Consider the following 26,064-nt stretch of genomic DNA (forward strand, 5'->3'; position numbering starts at 1 on the left):
GACTTGCCTTTGATGAGATAATGCATCACGTCCTACAGAAGAAGAGTAAGGTATTCTTTATTGATGGTCCAGGAGGTACAGGAAAGACGCATCTCTATAAAGCTTTACTCGCTAAAGTGCGTTCCATGGGGCTAATAGCAATTGCAACTGCAACATCTGGAATTGCAGCGTCCATCATGCCGGGCGGTAGGACAACACATTCGAGATTTAAAATACTAGTAAATATTCATGATGACAATTTGTGCAGCTTCAGTAAATAGAGTGGGACTGCAGAGTTGCTTCGGAGAGCGTCCTTGATAATTTGGGACGAAGTAGCCATGACAAAACGTCAAGCTGTGGAGGCACTTGATAGATCCTTGCAAGATATTACTGGTGTTCTATCTCCATTTGGAGGAAAGGTCATAGTGTTAGGAGGAGATTTCAGACAAGTTCTCCCTGTAGTGAGGCGAGGCACAAGAGCACGAATTACAGATGCTACACTAAAGAAATCGTATCTTTGGCGGTGTATAAAACAAATAAAACTATGGCGTAATATGAGAGCACAATCTGATCCATGGTTCTCAGATTTTCTGTTAAGAATTGGTGATGGTACAGAAGAATCAATCGGCCAAGATTATGTGCGCCTACCAGATGAAATTGTTGTACCATACATAGATCCAAAACACTCTGTCAGTAAGTTAATTAATGATATCTTTCCTTCACTAGGCCAGAATGGAATATCACCATCTTATATTAGTACTCGCGCCATTCTCTCCACCAAAAATGAATATGTTGATGAACTAAACGAGAAGCTTATTGATCGGTTTCCTGGGGAAGAACAAATCTACTATAGTTTTGATTCAGCAGTGGATGATCCACATAACTACTACCCACCTGAATTTCTAAACTCACTCACACCTAATGGCCTGCCTCCACATGTCCTTCGACTGAAGATTAATTGTCCCGTGATTTTACTTCGGAATCTAGATCCTTTTAACGGATTGTGCAATGGAACAAGACTTATTATCAGAGCATTTCAAGAGAACGGTGTTGATGCAGAAATAATTGGCGGGCAACATGCTGGGAAAAGAGTATTCCTTCCACGAATTCCTCTATATCCTTCAGAAGATGATGTACTCCCCTTCAAGTTTAAAAGAAAGCAATTTCCAATTCGACTCAGCTTTGCAATGACAATCAACAAAGCTCAAGGTCAAACTATTCCAAATGTTGGCATCTATCTTCCAGAGCCGGTGTTCTCTCATGGTCAACTCTATGTTGCTTTATCAAGAGGGATGTCAAGACAAACAACAAGAATACTTGCAAAGCCAAATAAGGAAATTGATCCATCGGGAAAAAGCACCAAAAATATTGTCTACAAAGATGTCTTGATGTAATTTACATACAGGTATTGGTGTATTAGTCATTGTTACTTCTAATACTGCAAGTTTCTTTATGTTTACAAGCATAAAAATTACACATTTGCATCCATGCTTGATTCCATGACATTAGAAACATGCAATCTTGTGCGTGTGTATGTAACTTAAGGTGTTACCTGCAAGCATAGAATTGTCTCTGTTCCTCTTGCATTTTTTTGTCCAAGTGCATCCTTGTGGTATATATTTTTTCCCCTTACAAATGTAATTACTGGGCAGGTTTGCAAAGCACCAAGTCCTTGCGGATGCCTATTCTAGAAGAATGTCAAGAGCTGATCATGTCTACAATGGTGCAGTAGCAAATGGTTTTTGAAGGAAATGTCTCTGAAAGTCGGGGAATGTCAGCTGTCTAGGGAAATCTGTTTTGCGAAGAAGTTTAGCCTAATCAAAACTGAAACTTTTATTTTGCAATTTGAAAATATGTTGTTACTCATTAGAGTATATTTTTTATGTTGTTCTGTAAAATCTGATAAGAAGGACAAAGCTTGAGCTTTGAAGTAGATGATATATGTACACGTACCAAACACAAAGAGCACATATTTTCCTCTGTTTTTCCTTTTTGTTTGAAGACAAGTGTGTCAAACTATGAATTTCAGGAAACTCAAAAAAAGAAATCCTTGGGTGTTCCTACATTGATGGTTTGCTATGTTAAAGGCCAACCTCAGGAAGCCCTCTATCCGGTCTTAAAAAGAATACTCCATCCAATACGAATTAACTGACGCAACCTCTATACAATGTAAGTAAGACATTGCATAGAAGTCACATCAATTAATTCAGATTGGAGCGAGTAACTATTTATTCCCTTTGTCCTATATTAGTTGTTGTTGATACATCCGTTGTAGCGATAACTAATATGCGACAGAGGGAGTATTTTACTTATTTTGAGTTGCAAAGTTCACTTGGTGATGTTGGTCTACATTCATAAAGCTACACGTGCAAAGCACATGCCATTTACTAGTAGACTTGAAATGTAGTAGTCCTGAAAACACCATTCTGAAACGTTCCTAGCTCCAAATCAAAACACACGTCATCATCACAGCTTTTTAATGTTTGGGGTCACCATCCCAGATTGGTAATCGAACGCTGAAGAAACAAATTAGAATGAGGTTTTAAAAAGTTTATATTTATATTCGGAGAGAAAATCGTCAGCCCAATACAAGTAATGAACATGGATGCATCGGCGGTACCTAAAAGCATCGGAACTTCCGGAGCATACTGACTGCCTGTCACCCCTTTCCACACCTTGCATCCCGACAGACTCCATCATCCGGATCCTGCACGAACACACGCAGAATCCGAATTAGCAACGACAAGCACACATATAGTGATCATAATCAAACTGCAAGCTACTATGCCCTGCTGCTACTACTAAATGTACTAGTAATACTAAAGTGATCATGATGAATTGTGCTGAGCTGGGCTGATGAGACGATCAAGATTCAACAACTGGGCGAGCAGGCAAAGGAGTCAATCTGCTGCATCAGGTCCTGCACCTCCTCCTCGCCGAACCCCCACGGCTCCATGTCCCCCGCGGCGGCCACGAGGTCCTCCACATCGACGTCTATCTCCGCCTGCCCCTCCTCGAGGAGTTCGTACCATATCATGTCCGTCGTGACGCCGCCCGCGCCCGAGCCCTGGGTCGGCGCGGCCGCCTCCTCGACGACGCCGGCCGCCAGTGCCAGCTCCTCGAAGGTGAACCCGTCCTCCGCCGGTGGCGGCGACGGGACGGCGTCGAGCAGCCGCCGCTTCTTCTTGCCGTCGACGGCGGGGGCCGGAGCCGCCGCGGTGAGGCCGTTGCGGCGCGCCAGGTTGGCCAGGAAGGCCGGGTTCCTGACGGCGCGCGCGAGGAAGGCCTTGCACTGCTCCTGCCGCCGCTCCGTGCCCTGCACGCGGCGCTCCATGTCAAGCAGCGTCACGCGCGCCTCCTCCTGCTGCCGCTTGAGCCCGGCCAGCTCCCGCTTCAGCGCCTCCCGGTCCCGCCGAAGCTGCTCCAGCTCCCCCTCCACGGGGCCGAAGCCGCCGGCGCTCTCGGCGCACGACGAAGGCGACAAGGCCGCAGCGGGACGGCGGCCGGTGTCGGCGCCTCGGCGGCGTCGGATGCCGGCCAGGAGGTGGCGCTGCCCGCCGAGGAAGCCCGTGTTGGCGAACTCCCACCTGTCCGGGTTCACCTTACGGAATCCCTGCAATGATCACACCGCATTCATCAGCAAAGGAAAGAAAACAGCGGTCGACAAAGGAGTCCATGGAACCACCGCAGGCGCACTTACGTAGGTGTTGAGCTGCCGGAGGAAGCTGGAGAAGTTGGCGTGCTTGAAGTGGCGCGGGAGGAGGCGGGCGGCGAAGGCGTGGGGGTCCCAGACCACGAAGCTGTTCCGCGCCGCGCCCCACGACACCACCGCGTCCGTCGCCGGGTCCTCCACCATGTCGAACGTCTTGGCCAGGAACGGCGCCACCGCCGCGGCCGCCGCCAGGTCCAGCGGCGTCGGCGCCAGGCAGCAGCCCGCGTCGCCGTCGTCGTCGTCGTCCAGCACCACCATCTCGGGCTCCTCCTGCTTGATGTCCATGGTCACTGCGGCGGCGTAGTCCATCTGGCTGGAGTGCAGCTGGTACACAAGTGTTCGTTTGGTTGCTCGTTCGTGAGTGATGTCGGATTTGGCGGGAGCGGAGTGTGGGGGTTGTGGAGTATTTATAGGAGTGGGATAGAACATTCTGGAAAGTACCAGACAGAGGGGATGAATGTGTTGTCTATTGGCGGATATTTTCTTTGGAAGTTTCTCACGGCCGCTAGAGCTCACTCGTGAGTTGGCTTTATGTCGCGCGGCCCGCAGGTAGATTTTTGGTGAATGACGGGACTGCCCGGAAGAATCGGCCATGTTCCAAGCTTGGGCTGGGCTCGGCCCGAAGCCGAACATGCCTCTGCCCGATATATGATAGGGTCAAGGTAAGGGGAATCGATCTATGGTGCTATCTGAAGTAGTAGCTATTATAATCGATTACAAGAGCGAAGCTCGAATGGAAGAACAGAATGCTAGGGTTCGGGAAAGAGGAAAGTAGGTAGCCGCCGCCGGGTCGTTCCTGATCCACTGGATGTCGTTCCAGTCGTCGCTCCAGGGTTAAGTAGAGCGTGGCTTGGCCGTGGCCCATTCTGGGCCCGTGTACCTTGGGTTGGGCCTCTTGGTGCGGCTGGGCCGCGCCTCCTCCTCGTGTTGCTTGCTGGCTTGTGGGTCCGCACCGTCAGGGTCGCTAACATCCCCTCCTCCTTGAGTGGCGGCTTGACCCCAAGCCGCTGCGTGAGGAAAGCGAGCCTGCAGAGCTTGCTGATCTTCCCAAGTGTTGTTCAGGTCGGAGGCACCAGTCCATCGGACCTTGACTTGCTCGATCATGTCTCCATTCTTGCGGCGCCATTTAGACTGTAGGATCTCACTAGGCACAGCCAAATCATTAGTGTTGTAAGGAAGTTCAGACTGAACTGTCGTACCAGGTGACAAAGCTCGGCGAAGCTGGGACACGTGAAACACGGGGTGCACCGTGGCCTGTGGTGGCAGCTGTAGTTTGTAGGCCACTGCGTTGATCTTCTCGACGATGGGGAATGGCCCGTAGAATTTGAAGGAGAGTTTGTGGTTTGCCCGGGGAGCAATGGATGTTTGAATGTAAGGTTGAAGTTTCAGATAAACCTGACCGCCCACCTCGAACTCGCGGAAAGAGCGCCTTTGATCGGCATGTATCTTCATGTAGTTCTTGGCTCGATGAAGATGTTGCTGCACCAAATTATGCGTGACTGCGCGCTCTTCCAGCCAAGCCGACAAGGAAGGTACTGAGCATGACGTGGACACCGAGATGCCCCAGTACTTGGGCTCGTGGCCAAACATGGCCTTGAAGGGCGACATGCCGATGGCCGAGTGGTGTGAAGAGTTGTACCAAAACTGAGCCAGTGGGATCCAATAACTCCAACGCCGCGGGCATGCATGTGTGAAGCAGCGCAAGAAGGTTTCAACGCACTGGTTCACGCGTCCCGTTTGCCCATCCGTTTGAGGGTGGTTTGCTGTGCTCAGTCGAAGCTCGGTGCCTGCATACTTGAACAGCTCTTGCCAAAAGTGACTGGTGAAGACCGGGTCCCTGTTCGAGACAATTTCTCCTGGCAACCCATGTATCTTGTAGATGTGAGTCATGTAGAGTTGTGCCACTTTGGATGCTGTATACGGGTGAGCTAGGGGCAAGAAATGAGCATATCTAGTTTGTTTATCCATGATCACCCAAAGACAGTTGTGCTTCCCAGATTGCGGCAGTCCATCCACAAAATCCATAGTGATAAGATCCCAGGGCTCTTTCGGAATTGGCAGAGTTGCAATAGACCTGGAGAAGCTGCTCTGTCTGGTTTTGCTTGTTGGCAGATCGGGCAGCATTGCACATATTGTTGCACGTGAGTTTTCATTTTAGGCCAAGCAAATAGGCGTCGAATCTTGCGATATGTAACTGGGTAGCCCGAGTGTCCCCCCAGTGAGCTATCATGGAAGGTGCCGATGATCTGTTGCTGCATTGCTGTCGATCCACCCAGCCAGATGCGCCCTCGGAAGCGAATGATGCCCTGTTGCAGAGTAAACCTTCCTTTGGGGTCGGGGTCGTATAGCTAGCTGCTCAAGCAAACGCTAGGCTTGGGGATTGCTGTTATAGCTGCTGTTGATGTCTTCCAACCATGCAGGTTGGCATACTGTCAATGCAGATAGCATAGGAGAGGGATTGGCACGAGACAAAGCATCTGCGGCCGTGTTTTCAGAGCCCTTTTTGTACCTGAACTTATACTGAAGACCCAGGAGCTTAGTAAAAGCTTTTTGTTGCCAGGGAGTGGTGAGTCTTTGCTGCTCCAGATGGACCAGGCTCTTTTGATCCGTGTATATCACCAACTCTGCATGTTGTAGGTATAATCTCCACTGGTCCACTGCCACGATGATTGCCAAGAACTCTTTTTCATAAGTTGACAGCCCTTGATATCGTGGTGACAGAGCTTTGCTCATGAAAGCGATGGGGTGTCCTTTTTGTTGCAGAACAGCTCCAATTCCTTTGTCACTAGCATCCGTTTCCACAATGAATTGTTCCTGGAAGTTAGGTAAGGCTAGAACCGGGGCTGAGATCAACTGCTGCTTGAGCAACTGAAAGGTTGTGTCTGTGTTGCTCGTCCATACAAAGGGCACCCCCTTTTTTAAGAGGTTGAAAAGGGGTCGAGCGATCACACCAAGGTTCCCCACGAAACGTCTGTAATAGCCAGCCAATCCCAAAAAACTACGCACCCTTTTTGTGTCCGTTGGAGTTGCCCATGCGCTGACTACCTGAACTTTACTGGGTTCTGTGGCCACGCCTTTTTCACTAATGACATGCCCGAGGTAGGAGAGCTGCTTTTGACCAAACTCGCACTTGGAGAGCTTTACTTTCCACTGATCTCGCTGTAGCAGTTGGAACACTTGTCGCAGATGACTGGCATGATCTTTAAGAGTTTTACTGAAGACGAGAATGTCGTCGAAGAACAGCAACACACAGTGGCGGAGCAGGGGTTGGAGTGTGGTATGGAGTCCTCCGTTGAAAGTGGCCGGACCCCCAGCCAACCCAAAGGAAACCACCTTGAATTCATAGTGACCTGAATGGGTTTGGAACGCTGTTTTGTACTCCTCACCTGGTGCCAACCGAATTTGATGGTATCCTGACCGAAGATCCAATTTCGAGAACCACACTGCCCCATGTAACTCATCCAAAAGCTCTTCAATTAAGAGCACCGGAAACTTAGCCACTATTGTGATTGCATTCAGATGTCTGTAGTCTACGCACATCCGCCACGTGCCATCCTTCTTTTTCACCAAGATCACTAGGGAAGAAAATGGGCTGGAACTTTTCTGTATTACTCCTTGACGCAGCAATTCTGCAACCTGAGCGTCAATCTCGTCTTTATGGTCAGGCTTATGGCGGTAAGGTCGTATGTTGACAGGTTGAGCTCCTGGAATCAGTGGTATCTTGTGATCACAGTCACGCCGTGGTGGCAATCCCACTGGTTCACCAAAGATTGCAGAAAAATCATCGACCACTTGTTGTATGCTGTCTGGCACTGCATCTGGGTTGTCCTCCTCCGAGGAGGGTGCACACACATACACCATATGCGTAATAGCTCCTGTTCTGCATAGATTCTGCAATTGCAATGCGTTGATCACTGAACATTCTGAAGATTGGGCTTCATGACCTTGCAGACGAGTGACACCATCAGGGGTTTTGATCTCAATGAGTTTGGCACGCCAGTCAACTATCATAGGGCTGCTTGCTTCCAGCCAGTCCATCCCCAAGATGGCATCGTAAGTGCCGAGCGCCAGGATCTTCATATTTGTGATGAATTCACTGCCTTGGGTGCACCAGGCACAAGCTAGCAGTTCAGAGACACATGCCAGCTCGCCCCCATCAGCAACACGGACCTTGCAAGCGCGTGGTAGAGGTCGCACCCCCGACAGCTTCGCGGTGAGTGTGTGGTTGATGAAGGAGGTGGAGCTACCGGAGTCCACCAACACGAGCACTTCCTGACCTTGAATCCACGCGCGAAGCTGGAATGCCTTCACCGGAAAGGGCCTGGCGTGAGATTGCCATCACTGTCTTAGTTGTTGAGGCCGTGCGTGAGGAGTCGATGGTGTCGTCGATGCCGAAGAGTTCCAGTAGCTCCTCCATGACGTGGAGCTGCACGGATGTGGGACACACATGATCGTGTCCCCAGTGTCCGCCGCACTTGAAGCATAAGCCGCGCGCTCGGCGGTAGTCACGCAGGGTCTTGAGTTTCGCCGTATCGGCGCGCGCCACATCGGTCCCCCATCGATCCGCCGCGGAAGCAGCAGGTACAGGGCGCGCAGGAGGTGTTGGTGGTAGCAGGAGAGGCAGGGCCGAGCGCACTCCTGGTTCTGGTGGCCGCGGTAGAGACCCGAACGCTCCTTCTGCTACTTCTTCTTGCAGCAACGCGAGTGCACATGCCGTGTCCAGATCAGGTGGTCGCTGGACCAGCACGACAGCGCGAATATCCTTCCGCAGGCCCTCGACAAAACGGGTGAGAAAGTAAAATGGGTGAATAGAATCCGAATATGAGCTCAAATGATTAATAATCAATTCAAACTGTTCAATGTAATTCGAGACAGTGGTGGTTTGGCGGACAGTGTAAAACTGTCGGATCAACATTTGATGCCGATCTCGCCCGAAACGTGTGCACAAGAGGGATGTGAAGGACTCCCAGTCCAGCTCATCGAGCCGTTTTTGAATTGACTGAAGCCAGATTGAAGCCGAACCGGAAAAATTGAGGGCTGCCATAGGAACCCAAAACGATGGCAGAATTCCAAACATCTGAAAGTACTGTTCACACAACGTTTTCCAGAGGTTTGGGTTTTCGCTAGAGAACTATGGAAAAGTGATCGATGGGTGGGCTTGACCCAGTCCTGAGAGCAACTGACTTGCATGAGCAAACGGCGATAGATCCACAGATGAAGGGATCAAGGAATCGTACTAACCAGATGCCGGGGACGGCGGCAACACCGAGGGCCCCCCGAGGGTTGATGGTGACGCCGTGGCCATGGGGCCCTTGGGTGTTGCTGGCCGCGCCTGCCGAGGTGCCGACCCCACCATCACTTGAACCGAAGAATCAACCCGGACTGATAGGTAAATGCCCCTTACTCAACCAATGAAGGCGGGTAGGGCTGTGGTCGCCCGGCGGCTGCGGCGTGGGTGTGCGCGGTTGCTGGTCCTCCGGCTCCGTCAGTGGTGGTTGCGGTGCCGCCTGAAGGGCAGCCACTGCATCGCTGAGATCCGCGACGCGGCGCTCGAGATCTGGACACCAGCTTAGCAGATCATCGATCTTCATCGCTGTGGTCTGTTGCGCCTTGGTGAGACCATCGATGGCGGCCTCGATCTTGGTCTCGAAGCGGGTGAGGAAGGCAGAGACGCTGGGATCCATGGCTTCACGAGCTTGGCGGAGACCGCGCGTCTCAATGAGATGCACCAGGGCGGAGCGGGGAGGGGTGGTGGTTGGTGTCTCTGATACCAGATGATAGGGTCAAGGTAGGGGGAATCGATCTATTGTGCTCTCTGAAGTAGTAGCTATTACAATCGATTACAAGAGCGAAGCTCGAATGGAAGAACAAGGTGAACTAGGGTTCGGGAAAGTGGAAAGTAGGTAGCTGCGGTCGGGTCGTTCCTGATCCATTGGATGTCGTTCCAGTCATCACTCCAGGGTTAAGTAGAGCGTGGCTTGGCTGTGGCCCATTCTGGGCCCGTTTACCTTGGGTTGGGCCTCTTGGCGCGGCTGGGCCACGCCTCCTCCTAGTGTTGCTTGCTGGCTTGTGGGTCTGCACCGTCAGGGTCACTAACAATATATCATATACTTTGTTGAAGTTTCACTATCAAATAATTTCTTTTTTCCTAAGATCTGATGAGTTTATGTTGTTGTGTCAAGATTTTTGTTGTTGGTTTGATTCTTTGTGGAGATAAAATCTTTCATCGACACCATGGTGAAGATATAGTGATTCGACGGCCTGCACTTCTAGGGGATCATCCCCGGCCCAAGTACGTTCATCGATCAAGGCTTCCCATCTTTTTAGATGGGTGACTCAAGGCACTTTCAAAACCATTATTAGTAATGTTCATGCGGGTGAAAGAGTGACAACATCGTTGCTCCAATCTAATTGCAGCCTCTTTACCGAAGTCTTTGGAGTATTTCTTCGAGCGGAGATTGATATCGTGAAGAAGGTGTTTACTGGAGATTTTATTGTAATTCTTAATCATAGGAGTTACTTTGTATTTTCTTAGATCTTAGGTCCAAATTGGTGTACCCATAATTTTTATGAGTATCAATAAAGTTATAGGTATTTCTAAAAAAAGACCATCAAATGATTTTTCAGTTGGCATGCGGGTGTGCCGAACTTACAGAGAAAGACCCCTCCTCTGGCTATATCACACAGCCAGCTCGTCAAATTCAGTATCCACAGCTCGCAATTGGGTGAATGTTTGGGGCTACCCGGCCTCTTTAGAGCTACGGGTTTGCCTATGGAGGTTTGCTCACCACAGTCTTCCATCCTTTGATGTCCTAAGCCACAGGAACATCACGGCTAAGGTGGACGATGTGCGGAAGGCCAGATTCTTGGAGCCAAGCTCTTATTGAGTGTCCTATGGCTTGGTGCGTCCGGGCACAAGCAACAGATGAAATGGTGGAAAGCATGATCGTGAATATGGAACCACAAGCAAAGCAATGACTCTTTACCATGCAATCTAGATTATCACATGCAGAGTTTACTGAGATGGTGGTGACTCTCTGGTCCATATGATATGCTCGTCTGAAAGCCATCTAAGAGCATGAATTTCATCCTCCTCGGTCCACATACAATTTTATTCAGAATTTTCTTTCAGGCCTAGGATCATATTCCAAAGAAATACCAAGGATGGTCTGGCATGCACCAGCTACCGCCGACAATCATTGATCCACCACCTCCGGCATCTTGAAGCTTAGTGTTGATGGGGTGGTGGTGAGACATGCAAACAAATAAGTGGCGACGACCATTCGTAGAGACAAGCACGACCATCAATTTTGACATCGACACTGTTTTTGTCCATGGGGTTTTTCATGGGTTGGTATAGATAATGTCTTTACGGATTTGAATGTGGATTTTGAATTTTTTTTCAACCCGAGTTGAACCCGATCCAGGGCTATCCTTAGTCCTGTCCCACACCCACCTTGACTGTGTCCCAATCTCATCACCAATTTCATTCCCATTAGATCTAGTCATCATCCCTAGTGGCATCTTCAGGACGCACACCCGAATTGGGATCGGGACAAATTTGTACTCAGCTAGTGTGTTTGTTGGATCAAAATCTTTCATTATGATTAACTCCTTCCAACCATCCATGGAACCTCCTTTAGTGCCTTCCTTTTCCTAGATGCTCGTGGGAAACTAAAGAAGAAGATATTCCCTTAAGAGAACACCAAACTCTCCTCAGCAACAACACCATCCATCATTTTTTCTATCAGACCCTTTTCCCAATGCCTACGGTTCCACCTCCCCACAGATTCCTCCTCCGATCCATCTAATCCTCGACCCTTCCTATCCACCTTCGATAACCACATATTCTTCAACAGTCCTTCAATCTTCTCCATGGATCCTAAGCACTTGCAGTCGATCTAGGTATGGTGTCTTTTACGGACAAGAGGCTTTGGGTGGTGGGAGTTATTGTTGAGGGGTGTCTTAGTTATGAGATCTGGAACCAAGAAACAAGAACAGGGTTGGGGCGTGGCCCCGGATGGAATCATGGTGGTTGTGACCATTGGAGCACATTGGGGAGAGTTCGGGGTCGAGAAAACCTAGCGAGAGGTGATTCACATGCCTCTTGGGGGACTACCATGGAATTGCCCCTTCGCAAATTAAGTAACCATAACCCACAAGATGGATCTTCAAACTAGAACAAGTTTGACTTAGGAAATAGCTAAAAATTTAACTAATTTGTTTTGAATGGAGTACGCCATCTACGCGGCATGAAAAGGTGTCTTTCTATGAACTTCATTAAAAATTAAAAAATCTATGCAAACTTGTAAATTTGAGCTGGTGGTGATGGTGGAGAGTTCACTCTTCCACTCCACCCCAGTCTCCCTCATCCATCTTGAACTCACCTGACTCCTTGAGATTGAAGAGAGAGAACAATTATATCTTACAATGCTGCTTGATGGAACTCCCTCTCCATGATTTTCACATGCATTGGTTGTTATATACTAGGGTATTTTACATTTATGTCCCTAACTCGAACCGACTACTCAGATTTACCCTTAATTTTGAAGTGTGCTCAAATTTACCCCTCCGCCATATGTTCCCTTTATAGAAATGCCCATATGTACCGTTACTGAAGGAAATATGCCCTAGAGGCAATAATAAAGTTGTTATTTTATATTTCCTTATTCATGATAAAGGTTTATTATTCATGCTATAATTGTATTGATCGGAAACCTAAATACATGTGTGAATACGTAAACAAATACTGTGTCCCTAGTAAGCCTCTACTAGACTAGCTCGTTGATCAAAGATGGTTAAGGTTTCCTAACCATAGACATGTGTTGTCATTTGATAATGGGATCACATCATTAGGAGAATGATGAGATGGACAAGACCCATCCGTTAGCTTAGCATAATGATCGTTCAGTTTGTTGCTATTGCTTTCTTCATGTCAAATACATATTCCTTCGACTATGAGATTATGAAACTCCCGGGTACTGGAGGAATACCTTGTGTGCTATCAAACATCACAACATAACTGGGTGATCATAAAGATGCTCTACAGGTATCTCCAAAGGTGTTTGTTGAGTTGGCATAGATCAAGATTAGGATTTGTCACTCCGAGTATCGGAGAGGTATCTCTGGGTCCTCTCGGTAATACACATCATAAGCTTGCAAGCAAATGAATAAGGAGTTAGTCGTGAGGTGATGTATTATAGAACGAGTAAAGAGACTTGCCGGTAACGAGATTGAACTAGGTATGTAGATACCGATGATCGAATCTCGGGCAAGTAACATACCGATAGACAAAGGGAGTTACGTATGTTGTCATAACGGTTCGACCGATAAAGATCTTCGTAGAATATGTAGGAGCCAATATGGGCATCCAGGTTCCGCTATTGGTTATTGATCGGAGAGGTGTCTTGGTCATGTCTACATAGTTCTCGAACCCGAAGGGTCCGTACGCTTAACGTTTGTTGACGATATAGTGTTATATGATTTGGTGAGCGAATGTTTTTAGGAGTCCCAGATGAGATCACAGACATGACGAGGAGTCTCAAAATGGCTGAGAGGTAAATATTGATATATAGGACGATGGTATTTGGACACCGGAAGTGTTTTGGGACATATCGGGAAGGAATCGGGTCACTGGAAGGGGTTCCGGGCACCCCCCCCCCCCGCAAGTTATGGGCTTAATGGGCCAAAGGGAGGGACAGACCAGCCCACTAGGGGGCTGGTCCGCCCCTCCACTTGTTTGGACAGCCCTAGGGAAGGAAAAGGGGAAGGGCCAGCCCCTCTCGCCTTTCCCTCTCATGGGAGAAAGGAAAGGGAGGGGCGGCACCCTCCCCTGCCTTTCCCCGCACTCCAAATAAGGGAAGAAGGGGACGCAGCTTGGGAGGGACCCCAAGTAGGATTCCTCCTACTTGGGAGCCTCCTTTGGCTGCTCCTCCCTCCCTCCCACCTATATATATGTGGAAGGGGGCGCCTAGCACACACCAGACAATTGCCTAGCCGTGTGCGGCGCCCCCTCCACCGTTTACACCCTTGGTCATATTTTCTTAGTGCTCAGGCGAAGCCCTGCGAGGATCACTTCACCATCAATGTCACCATACCTTTGTGCTACGGAACTCATCTACTACCTCGACGTCTTGCTGGATCAACAAGGTGATGGACATCATCGAGCTGAACGTGTGCAGAACGCGGAGGTGCCGTGCGTTCGGTACTTGATCAGTTGAAGCGCGAAGAAGTTTGACTACATCAACCGCGTTGAGAAATGCTTCCGCTTACGGTCTATGAGGGTACGTAGACACATTCTCCCCCTCGTTGCTATGCATCTTCATGGATAGATCATTGCGTGTGCGTAGATTTTTTTTGTTTTCCATGCAACGTTCCCCAACAGTGGCATCATGAGCCAGGTCTATGCGTAGATGATATGCATGAGTAGAACACAAAGAGTTGTGGGCGGTGATAGTCATACTACTTACCACCAACGTCTTATTTTAATTCGGCGGTATTGTGGGATGAAGTGGCCCGGACCAACCTTACATGTCCACGCTCATGAGACCGGTTCCACCGACAGACATGCAAATAGTTTTGTATAAAGGTGGCTGGCGGGTGTCTGTTTCTCCTGCTTTAGTTGAATCGAATTTGGATGCGGCCAGTCCTTGAAGAAGGTTAAAACAGCGAACTTGATAATTCACCATTGTGGTTTTTGCCGTAGGTAAGAACGGTTCTTGCTAGAAGCCCGTAGCAGCCACGTAAAACTTGCAACAACAAAGTAGAGGACGTCTAACTTGTTTTTGCAGGGTATGTTGTGATGTGATATGGTCAAGACATGATGTTATATACATTATTGTATGAGATGATCACTTTTTGTAAGTTATCGGCAACCGGCAGGAGCCTTATGGTTGTCTCTTTATTGTATGAAATGCAAACGCCATGTAATTTCTTTAATTTATCACTATGCGTTAGTGATAGTTGTAGAAGCAATAGTTGGCGAGACGACCACGACGCAACGATGGAGATCAAGGTGTCGAGCCGGTGACGATGGAGATCATGACGATGCTTTGGAGATGGAGATCAAAAGCACAAGATGATGATGGCCATATCATGTCAGATATTTTGATTGCATGTGATGTTTATCTTTTTATGCATCTTATTTTACTTAGAACGGCGGTAGCATTATAAGATGATCCCTTCACTTAATTTCAAGGTAAAAGTGTTCCCCTGAGTATGCACCGTTGCTACAGTTTGTCGTTTCGAGACACCACGTGATGATCGGGTGTGATAGACTCTACGTTCACATACAACGGGTGTAAGACAGTTTTGCACATGCGAACTACTTGGGTTAAACTTGACGAGCCTAGCATGTACAGACATGGCCTCAGAACACTGGAGACCGAAAGGTCGAACTTAAGGAAATATGCCCTAGAGGCAATAATAAAGTTGTTATTTATATTTCCTTATATCATGATAAATGTTTATTATTCATGCTAGAATTGTATTAACTGGAAACTTAGTACATGTGTGAATACATAGACAAAACAGAGTGTCCCTAGTATGCCTCTACTTGACTAGCTTGTTAATGAAAGATGGTTATATTTCCTGACCATAGACATGTGTTGTCATTTGATGAACGGGATCACATCATTAGCGAATGATGTGTTGGACAAGATCCATCCGTTAGCTCAGCATAATGATCGTTTAGTTTTATTGGTATTGCTTTCATCATGACTTATACGTGTTCCTCTGACTATGAGATTATGCAACTCCCGAATACCGGAGGAACACGTGTGCTATCAAACGTCACAACGTAACTGGGTGATTATAAAGATGCTCAACAGATGTCTCCGAAGGTGTTTGTTGGGTTGGCATAGATCGAGATTAGGATTTGTCACTCCGTGTATTGGAGAGGTATCTCCGGGCCCTCTCGGTAATGCACATCACTATAAGCCTTGCAAGCAATGTGACTAATGAGTTAGTCACGGGATGATGCATTACGGAACGAGTAAAGAGACTTGCCGGTAACGAGATTGAACTAGGTATGAGGATACCGACGATCGAATCTCGGGCAAGTAACATACCGTTGACAAAGGGAATAACGTATGTTGTTATGCGGTTTGACCGATAAAGATCTTCGTAGAATATGTAGGAACCAATATGAGCATCTAGGTTCCGCTATTGGTTATTGATCGGAGATGTGTCTCAGTCATGCCTACATAGTTCTCGAACCCGTAGGGTCTGCACGCTTAACGTTCGATGACGATTTGTATTATGAGTTATGTGATTTGATGACCGAAGTTTGTTCAGAGTCCCGGATGAGATCACGGACATGACGAGGAGTCTTGAAATGTTCAAGAGGTAAAGATTGATATATTGGAAGGTAGTATTCGGACACCAGAAGGGTTCTAGAGTGTATCGGGTACATACTGGAGTACCAGAGGGGTTACCGGAAACGCTCGGGGAAAGATATGGGCCTTATGGGCCATAGGAGCGAGGCTAACCAGCCCACAAGGGGCTGGTGCGCCCCCCACAAGGGAGGAGGCCGAATTGGACTTGGGAAAGGGGTGCTACCCCCCTTTCCTTCTCCTACTCCCTCTCCTTCCCCTTTTTCCCTTCCGGTAGAAGGAAAAAGGGTGGGGCCGAATCCTACTAGGACTAGAGTCCTAGTAGGACTCCCCTCTCCCTGGCGCACCCCTTGTTGGCCGACCTCCTCCTCCCCTCCTTTATATGCGGGGGCAGGGGGCACCCCAAAGGCACAATAGACAATCTCTTAGCCGTGTGCGGTGCCCCCTCCACAGAAACACACCTCGGTCATATCGTCGTAGTGCTTAGGCAAAGCCCTGCACCGGTAACTTCATCATCACCGTCGCCACACCGTCGTGCTGATGAAACTCTCCCTCGGCCTCAACTGGATCAAGAGTTCGAGGGACGTCACCGAGCTGAACGTGTGCAGATCGCGGAGGTGCCGTACGTTCGGTACTTGGATCGGTTGGATCGCGAAGACGTTCGACTACATCAACCGTGTTAGTAAACGCTTCCGCTTTCGGTCTATGGGGGTACGTGGACACACTCTCCCCTATCGTTGCTATGCTTCTCCTAGATAGATCTTGCGTGATCGTAGGAATTTTTTTGAAATACTACATTCCCCAACAGTGGCATCCGAGCCAGGTTTATGCGTAGATGTTATATGCACGAGTAGAACACAAAGAGTTGTGGGCGATAATAGTCATACTGTTTACCAGCAACGTCTTACTTTGATTCAGTGGTATTGTTGGATGAAGCGTCCCGGACCGACATTACATGACCACGTTCATGAGACTGGTTCTACCGACGTGCTTCGGACATAGGTGGCTAGCGGGTGTCTGTTTCTCCAACTTTAGTTGAATCGAGTTTGACTATGCTCGGTCCTTGTTGAAGGTTAAAATAGCACACTTGACGAAAAATCATTGTGGTTTTGATGCGTAGGTAAGAACGGTTCTTGCTAGAAGCCCGTAGCAGCCATGTAAAACTTGCAACAACAAAGTAGAGGACGTCTAACTTGTTTTTGCACGGCATGTTGTGATGTGATATGGTCAAGACGTGATGAGATATGAATTGTTGTATGAGATGATCATGTTTTGTTCAAGTTATCGGCAACTGGCAGGAGCCTTATGGTTGTCTCTTTATTGCATAAGATGCAAGCGCCATATAATTGCTTTACTCTATCGCTATGCGATAGCAATAGTTGCAAAAGCAATAGTTGGCGAGACGACCATGTGACGACACGTTGATAAAGATCAAGATGATGGAGATCGTGGTGTGATGCCAGTGACGATGGAGATCATGACGGTACTTTGGAGATGGAGAGCAAAGGCACAAGATGATGATGGCAATATCATGTCACATATTTTGATTGCATGTGATGTTTATCTTTTATGCATCTTATTTTGCTTAGTACGACGGTAGCATTATGAGATGATCCCTTACTAAAACTTCAAGGTATAAGTGTTCTCCCTGAGTAGGCACCGTTGTGACAGTTCTTCGTGCTGAGACACCACGTGATGATCGGGTGTGATAAGCTCTACGTTCACATACAACGGGTACAAGCCAGTTTTGCACATGCAGAATACTCGGGTTAAACTTGAAGAGCCTAGCATATGCAGATATGGCCTCGGAACACTGAGACCAAAAGGTCGAACGTGAATCATATAGTAGATATGATCAACATAGTGATGTTCACCATTGAAAGCTACTCCATCTCACGTGATGATCGGACATGGTTTAGTTGATATGGATCACGTGATCATTTAGATGACTAGAGGGATGTCTATCTAAGTGGGAGTTCTTAAGTAATAAGATTAATTGAACTTAAATTTATCATGAACTTAGTCCTGGTAGTATTTGTATATCTATGTTGTAGATCAATTTCTCGCGTATAGCTTCCCCGTTTTATTTATGATATGTTTCTAGAGAAAACTAAGTTGAAAGTTGATAGTAGCAATGATGTGGACTAGGTCTGTGATCTGAGGATTATCCTCATTGCTTCACAGAAGAATTATGTCCTTGATGCACCGCTAGGTGACAGAACTATTGCAGGAGAAAATGCAGACATTATGAACGTTTGACAAGCTCGGTATGATGACTACTTGATAGTTTAGTGCACCATGCTTTACGTGTTAGAACCGGGACCTCAAATTTTTTTTGAAACGCCATGGAGCATATGAGATGTTCCAAGAGTTGAAATTGGTATTTCAGACTCATACCCGAGTCGAGAGGTATGAGACCTCCGACAAGTATTTTTCCCTACAAGATGGAGGAGAATAGCTCAACCAGTGAGCATGTGCTCAGAATGTATGAGTACTACAATCGCTTGAATCAAGTGGGAGTTAATCTTCCAGATAACATAGTGATTGACAAATTTTTCTAGTCACTATCACCAAGTTACTGGAACTTCGTGATGAACTGTAATATGCAAGGGATGACGAAAACGATTCCCCGAGCTCTTCGCGATGCTGAAATCGGCGAAGGTAGAAATGAAGAAAAGCATCAAGTGTTGATGGTTGACAAGACCACTAGTTTCAAGTAAAAGGGCAAGGGAAAGAAAGGGAACTTCAAGAAGAATGACAAGCAAGTTGCCACTCCCATGAAGAAGCCCAAAGCTAGACTCAAGCCTGCAACTGAGTGCTTCTACTACAAAGGAAATGGTCACTGCAAGCGGAACTGCCCCAAATACTTGGCGGATAAGAAGGATGGCAAAGTGAACAAAAGTATATATGATATACATGTTATTGATGTGTACTTTACTAGTATTCATAGTAGCCCCTGGTTATTTGATACTGGTTCAGTTGCTATGATCAGTAACTTGAAACGGGAGTTATAAAATGAACAGAGACTAGTTGAGGGCAAAGTGACGATGTGTGTTGGAAGTGATTCCAAGGTTGATAAGATCACCATCGCACACTCCCTTTACCTTTGGGATTAGTGTTGAACCTAAAATAAATGTTATTTGGTGTTTGCGTTGAGCATAATATGATTGGATCATGTTTATTGCAATACGGTTATTCATTTAATTCAAAGAATAATTGTTATTCTGTTTACATGAACAAAACCTTCTGTGGTCATACACCCAAGGTGAATGGTTTATTGAATCTCGATTTTAGTGATACACATATTCATAATATTGAAGCCAAAAGATGCAAGGTTAATAATGATAGTGCAACTTATTTGTGGCACTGCCGTTTAGGTCATATTGGTGTAAAGTGCATGAAGAAACTCCATGCTGGTGGGCTTTTGGAATCACTTGATGCTTGCGAACCATGCCTCATGGGAAAGATGACTAAGACTCTGTTCTCTGGAACAATGGAGCGAGCCACTGGAAATAATACATACCGATATATGCGGTCCGATGAGTGTTGAGGCTCGCGGTGGGTATCGTTATTTTCTGACCTTCACAGATGATTTGAGCAGATATGGGTATATCTACTTAATGAAACACAAGTCTGAAACATTTGAAAAGTTCAAAGAATTTCAGAGTGAAATTGAGAATCATCGTAACAAGAAAATAAAGTTTCTACGATTTGATCACGGAGGCGAATATTTGAGTTACGAGTTTGGCCTTCATTTGAAACAATGTGGAATAGTTTCACAACTCACGCCACCTAGAACACCACAGCGTAATGGTGTGTCCGAACGTCGTAACCGTACTTTATTAGATACAGTGCGATCTATGATGTCTCTTACCGATTTACCACTATTGTTTTGGGGTTATGCATTAGAGACAGCTGCATTCACGTTAAATAGGGCACCGTCTAAAAATCCGTTGAGACGACACCGTATGAACTGTGGTTTAGTAAGAAACCTAACCTGTCGTTTCTTAAAGTTTGGGGTCGCGATGCTTATGTGAAAAAGTTTCAGCCTGATAAGCTCAAACCCAAATCGGAGAAGTGCGTCTTCATAGGATACCCAAAAGAAACTGTTGGGTACACCTTCTAGCACAGATCCAAAGGCAAGATCTTTGTTGCTAAGAGTGGATCCTTTCTAGAGAAGGAGTTTCTCTCGAAAGAAGTGAGTGGGAGGAAAGTAGAACTTGATGAGGTAATTGTACCTTCTCTTGAATTGGAAAGTAGCTCATCACTGAAATCAGTTCCAGTGATGCCTACACCAATTAGTGAGGAAGTTAATGATGATGATCATGAAACTTCAGATCAAGTTACTGCCGAACCTCGTAGGTCAACCAGAGTACGATCCGCACCAGAGTGGTACGGTAGTCCTGTTCTGGAAGTCATGTTGCTAGACCATGATGAACCTACGAACTATGAGGAAGCGATGATGAGCCCAGATTCCGACAGATGGCTTGAGGCCATGAAATCTGAGATAGAATCCATGTATGAGAACAAAGTGTGGACTTTGATGGACTTGCCCAATGATTAGCAAGCCATTGAGAATAAATGGATCTTCAGGAAGAAGACGGACGCTGATAGTAGTCTTACTATCTACAAAGCTCGACTTGTCGAAAAGGGGTTTTGATAAATTCAAGATGTTGACTACGATGAGATTTTCTCACTCGTATCGATGCTTAAAGTATGTCCGAATCATGCTAGCAATTGCCACATTTTATGAAATTTGACAAATGGATATCAAAACTGCATTCCTTAATGTATTTATTAAAGAAGAGTTGTATATGATAGAACCAGAAGGTTTTGTCAATCCTAAAGGTGCTAACAAAATGTGGAAGCTCCAGCGATCCATCTATGGACTGGTGCAAGCATCTCGGAGTTGGAATATACGCTTTGATAAGTTGATCAAAGCATATAGTTTTATACAGACTTGCGGTGAAGCCTGTATTTACAAGAAAGTGAGTGGGAGCACTACAACCTTTATGATAAGTATATGTGAATGACATATTGTTGATCGGAAATGATGTAGAATTTTCTGGAAAGCATAAAAGAGTGTTTGAAAGGAGTTTTTCAAAGAAAGACCTCAGTGAAGCTGCTTACATATTGGGCATCAAGATCTATAGAGATAGATCAAGACGCTTGGTAAGATTTTTCAATGAGTACATACCTTGACAAGATATTTGAAGTAGTTCAAAATGGAACAGTCAAAGAAGGAGTTCTTGCTATATTGCAAGGTGTAAAGTTGAGTAAGACTCAAAACACGACCACGACAGAAAATAGAAAGAGAATGAAAGTCATCCCCTATGCCTCAGCCATATGTTCTATAAAGTATGCTATGTTGTATACCAAACCTATTGTGTACCTTGCCATGAGTTTGGCAAGGGGGTACGATATTGATCCAGGAGTGGATCTCTTGAAAGCGGTCAAAATTATCCTTAGAAGACTAAGGAGATATTTCTCGGTTATGGAGGTGATAAAGAGTTCGTCATAAAGAGTTACGCCGATGCAAGCTTTTACACCGATCCGGATGACTCTGAGTCTCAATCTGGATACATATTGAATGTGAGAGCAATGAGCTAAAGTAGCTCCATGCAGAGCATTGTAGACATAGAAAATTTGCAAAATACATACGGCTCTGAATGTGACAGACCCATTGACTAAGCTTCTCTCACAAGCAAAACATGATCACACCTTAGTACTCTTTGGGTGTTAATCACATAGCGATGTGAACTAGATTATTGACTCTAGTAAAACCCTTTGGGTATTAGTCACATGGCGATGTGAACTAATCACATGATGATGTGAACTATTGGTGTTAAATCACATGGCGATGTGAACTAGATTATTGACTCTAGTGCAAGTGGGAGACTGAAGGAAATATGCCCTAGAGGCAATAATAAAGTTGTTATTTATATTTCCTTATATCATGATAAATGTTTATTATTCATGCTAGAATTGTATTAACCGGAAAGTTAGTACATGTGTGAATACATAGACAAAACAGAGTGTCCCTAGTATGCCTCTACTTCAGTAGCTCGTTAATCAAAGATGGTTATGTTTCCTGACCATAGACATGTGTTGTCATTTGATAAATGGGATCACATCACTAGAGAATGATGTGATGGACAAGACCCATCTGTTAGCTTAGCATAATGATCGTTGAGTTTTATTGCTATTGCTTTCATCATGACTTATACATGTTCCTCTGACTATGAGATTATGCAATGCTACCTCTGTTGGGGAACGTAGTAATTTCAAAAAAATTCCTACGCACACGCAAGATCATGGTGATGCATAGCAACGAGAGGGGAGAGTGTTGTCCACGTACCCTCATAGACCGACAGCGGAAGCGTTATCACAACGCGGTTGATGTAGTCGTACGTCTTCACGATCCGACCGATCAAGTACCGAACGTATGGCACCTCCGAGTTCTACACACGTTCAGCTCGATGACGTCCCTCGAACTCCGATCCAGCCGAGTGTTGAGGGAGAGTTTCGTCGGCACGACGGTGTGGTGATGATGATGACGTTACACCGACGCAGGGCTTCGCTTAAGCTCCGCAACGGTATTATCGAGGTGTAATATGGTGGAGGGGGGCACCGCACACGGCTAAGAGATCTCAAGGATCAATTGTTGTGTCTCTAGGGTGCCCCCTGCCCCCGTATATAAAGGAGCAAGGGAGGAGGAGGCCGGCCCTAGGAGGGGGCGCACCAAGTGTGGAGTCCTACTAGGACTCCCTAGTCCTAGTAGGATTCCACCTCCCATATGGAATAGGAAAAGAGGAAGGGAAAAAGAGAAGGAAGGAAGGGGGCGCCCCCCTTCCCTAGTCCAATTCGGACCAGACCAAGGGGAGGGGTGCGGCCACCCTTGAGGCCCTTTTTCTTCTTTCCCGTCTGGCCCAATAAGGCCCAATACGTATTCCGGTAACTCTCCGGTACTCCGAAAAATACCCGAATCACTCGGAACCTTTCCGAAGTCCGAATATAGTCGTCCAATATATCGATCTTTATGTCTCGACCATTTCGAGACTCCTCGTCATATCCCCGATCTCATCCGGGACTCCGAACTCCTTCGGTACATCAAAACTCAATAAAACTGTCATCATAACGTTAAGCGTGCGGACCCTACGGGTTCGAGAACTATGTAGACATGACCGAGACACGTCTCCGGTCAATAACCAATAGCGGGACCTGGATGCCCATATTGGCTCCCACATATTCTACGAAGATCTTTATCGGTCAGACCGCATAACAACATACGTTGTTCCCTTTGTCACCGGTATGTTACTTGCCCGAGATTTGATCGTCGGTATGTTGATACATAGTTCAATCTCGTTACCGGCAAGTCTCTTTACTCGTTCCGTAACACATCATCCCGCAACTAACTCATTAGTCACAATGCTTGCAAGGCTTATAGTGATGTGCATTACCGAGTGGGCCCAGAGATACCTCTCCGACAATCGTAGTGACAAATCCTAATCTCGAAATACGCCAACCCAACAAGTACCTGTGGAGACACCTGTAGAGCACCTTTATAATCACCCATTTACGTTGTGACGTTTGGTAGCACACAAAGTGTTCCTCCGGTAAACGGGAGTTGCATAATCTCATAGTCATAGGAACATGTATAAGTCATGAAGAAAGCAATAGCAACATACTAAACGATCGGGTGCTAAGCTAATGGAATGGGTCAAGTCAATCACGTCATTCTCCTAATGAGGTGATCCCGTTAATCAAATGACAACTCTTGTCTATGGCTAGGAAACATAACCATCTTTGATTAACGAGCTAGTCAAGTAGAGGCATACTAGTGACACTCTGTTTGTCTATGTATTCACACATGTATTATGTTTCCAGTTAATACAATTCTAGCATGAATAATAAACATTTATCATGATATAAGGAAATAAATAATAACTTTATTATTGCCTCTAGGGCATATTTCCTTGAGTCTCCCACTTGCACTAGAGTCAATAATCTAGTTCACATCGCCATGTGATTTAACATGAATAGTTCACATCACCATGTGATTAACACCCATAGTTCACATCGTTACGTGACCATCACCCAAAGGGTTTACTAGAGTCAGTAATCTAGTTCACATCGCTATGTGATTAACACCCAAAGAGTACTAAGGTGTGATCATGTTTTGCTTGTGAGATAATTTTAGTCAACTGGTCTGTCACATTCAGATCCGTAAGTATTTTGCAAATTTCTATGTCTACAATGCTCTGCATGGAGCTAATCTAGCTAATTGCTCCCACTTTCAATATGTATGTAGACCGAGACTTAGAGTCATCTAGATTAGTGTCAAAACTTGCATCGACGTAACCTTTTACGACGAGCCTTTTGTCACTTCCATAATCGAGAAACATATCCTTATTCCAGTAAGGATAATTTTGACCGCTGTCCAGTGATCTACTCCTAGATCACTATTGTACTCCCTTGCCAAAATCAGTGTAGGGTATACAATAGATCTGGTACATAGCATGGCATACTTTATAGAACCTATGGCCCAGGCATAGGGAATGACTTTCATTCTCTTTCTATCTTCTGCCGTGGTCGGGCTTTGAGTCTTACTCAATTTCACACCTTGTAACACAGGCAAGAAACTCTTTCTTTGACTGTTCCATTTTGAACCACTTCAAAATCTTGTTAAGGTATGTACTCATTGAAAAAACTTATCAAGCGTCTTGATCTATCTCTATAGATCTTGATGCTCAATATGTAAGCAGCTTCACCGAGGTCTTTCTTTGAAAAACTCCTTTCAAACACTCCTTTATGCTTTGCAGAATAATTCTACATTATTTCCGATCAACAATATGTCATTCACATATACTTATCAGAAATGTTGTAGTGCTCCCACTCACTTTCTTGTAAATATAGGCTTCACCGCAAGTCTGTATAAAACTATATCCTCTGATCAACTTATCAAAGCGTATATTCCAACTCCGAGATACTTGCACCAGTCCATAGATGGATCGCTGGAGCTTGCATATTTTGTTAGCACCTTTAGGATTGACAAAACCTTCTGGTTGCATCATATACAACTCTTCTTTAATAAATCAATTAAGGAATGCAGTTTTGTTTATCCATTTGCCATATTTCATAAAATGCGGCAATTGCTAACATGATTCAGACAGACTTAAGCATAGATACGAGTGAGAAACTCTCATCGTAGTCAACACCTTGAACTTGTCGAAAAAACCTTTTTGCGACAATTCTAGCTTTGTAGATAGTAACACTACTATCAGCGTCCGTCTTCCTCTTGACGATCCATTTATTCTCAATTGCTTGCCGATCATCGGGCAAGTCAACCAAAGTCCACACTTTGTTCTCATACATGGATCTCATCTCAGATTTCATGGCCTCAAGCCATTTTGCGGAATCTGGGCTCACCATCGCTTCCTCATAGTTCGTAGGTTCGTCATGGTCAAATAACATGACCTCCAGAACAGGATTACCATACCACTCTGGTGTGGATGTCACTCTGGTTTACCTACGAGGTTTGGTAGTAACTTGATCTGAAGGTACATGATCATCATCATTAACTTCCTCACTAATTGGTGTAGAAGTCACATGAACAGATTTCTGTGATCCAATAAGGGAGCAGGTACAGTTACCTCATCAAGTTCTACTTTCTTCCCACTCACTTCTTTCGAGAAAAAACTCCTTCTCTAGAAAGGATCCATTCTTAGCAACGAATGTCTTGCCTTCGGATCTGTGATAGAAGGTGTACCCAACTGTCTCCTTTGGGTATCCTATGAAGACACATTTCTCCGATTTGGGTTTGAGCTTATCAGGATGAAACTTTTTCACATAAGCATCGCAACCCCAAACTTTAAGAAACGACAACTTTGGTTTCTTGCCAAACCACAGTTCATAAGGCGTCGTCTCAACGGATTTTGATGGTGCCCTATTTATCGTGAATGTAGCTGTCTCTAATGCATAACCCCAAAACGATAGTGGTAAATTGGTAAGAGACATCATAGATTGCGCTATATCCAATAA

The 26,064-nt window shown here is 45.9% G+C and overlaps 1 protein-coding gene across 1 annotated transcript; it reads right to left on the reverse strand.

The window, feature by feature from the left end:
- Window positions 1–2,508: 2,508 nt before the first annotated feature.
- Window positions 2,509–4,049, reverse strand: LOC123167880 (putative heat stress transcription factor A-6a). Its single transcript, XM_044585745.1, has 2 exons — window positions 3,680–4,049; window positions 2,509–3,592 (listed from the first exon to the last, which is right to left on the reverse strand). The coding sequence occupies exons 1-2, from the start codon at window positions 3,998–4,000 to the stop codon at window positions 2,852–2,854; spliced, it is 1,062 nt and encodes a 353-aa protein (XP_044441680.1). The 5' UTR covers window positions 4,001–4,049; the 3' UTR covers window positions 2,509–2,851.
- Between the last annotated feature and the right edge of the window lie 22,015 nt (window positions 4,050–26,064).

Source organism: Triticum aestivum, chromosome 7D (assembly GCF_018294505.1).
Source record: "Triticum aestivum cultivar Chinese Spring chromosome 7D, IWGSC CS RefSeq v2.1, whole genome shotgun sequence".
NCBI lineage: Eukaryota > Viridiplantae > Streptophyta > Magnoliopsida > Poales > Poaceae > Triticum > Triticum aestivum.

Excerpts from the sequence above, each read along its gene's own strand:
- LOC123167880 (XM_044585745.1), bottom strand. The coding sequence starts at position 4,000 with ATGGACTACGCCGCCGCAGTGACCATGGACATCAAGCAGGAGGAGCCC. Across the intron at positions 3,593-3,679 it reads TCCGGCAGCTCAACACCTAC|GGATTCCGTAAGGTGAACCC; the intron begins GTAAGTGCGCCT and ends TGATCATTGCAG.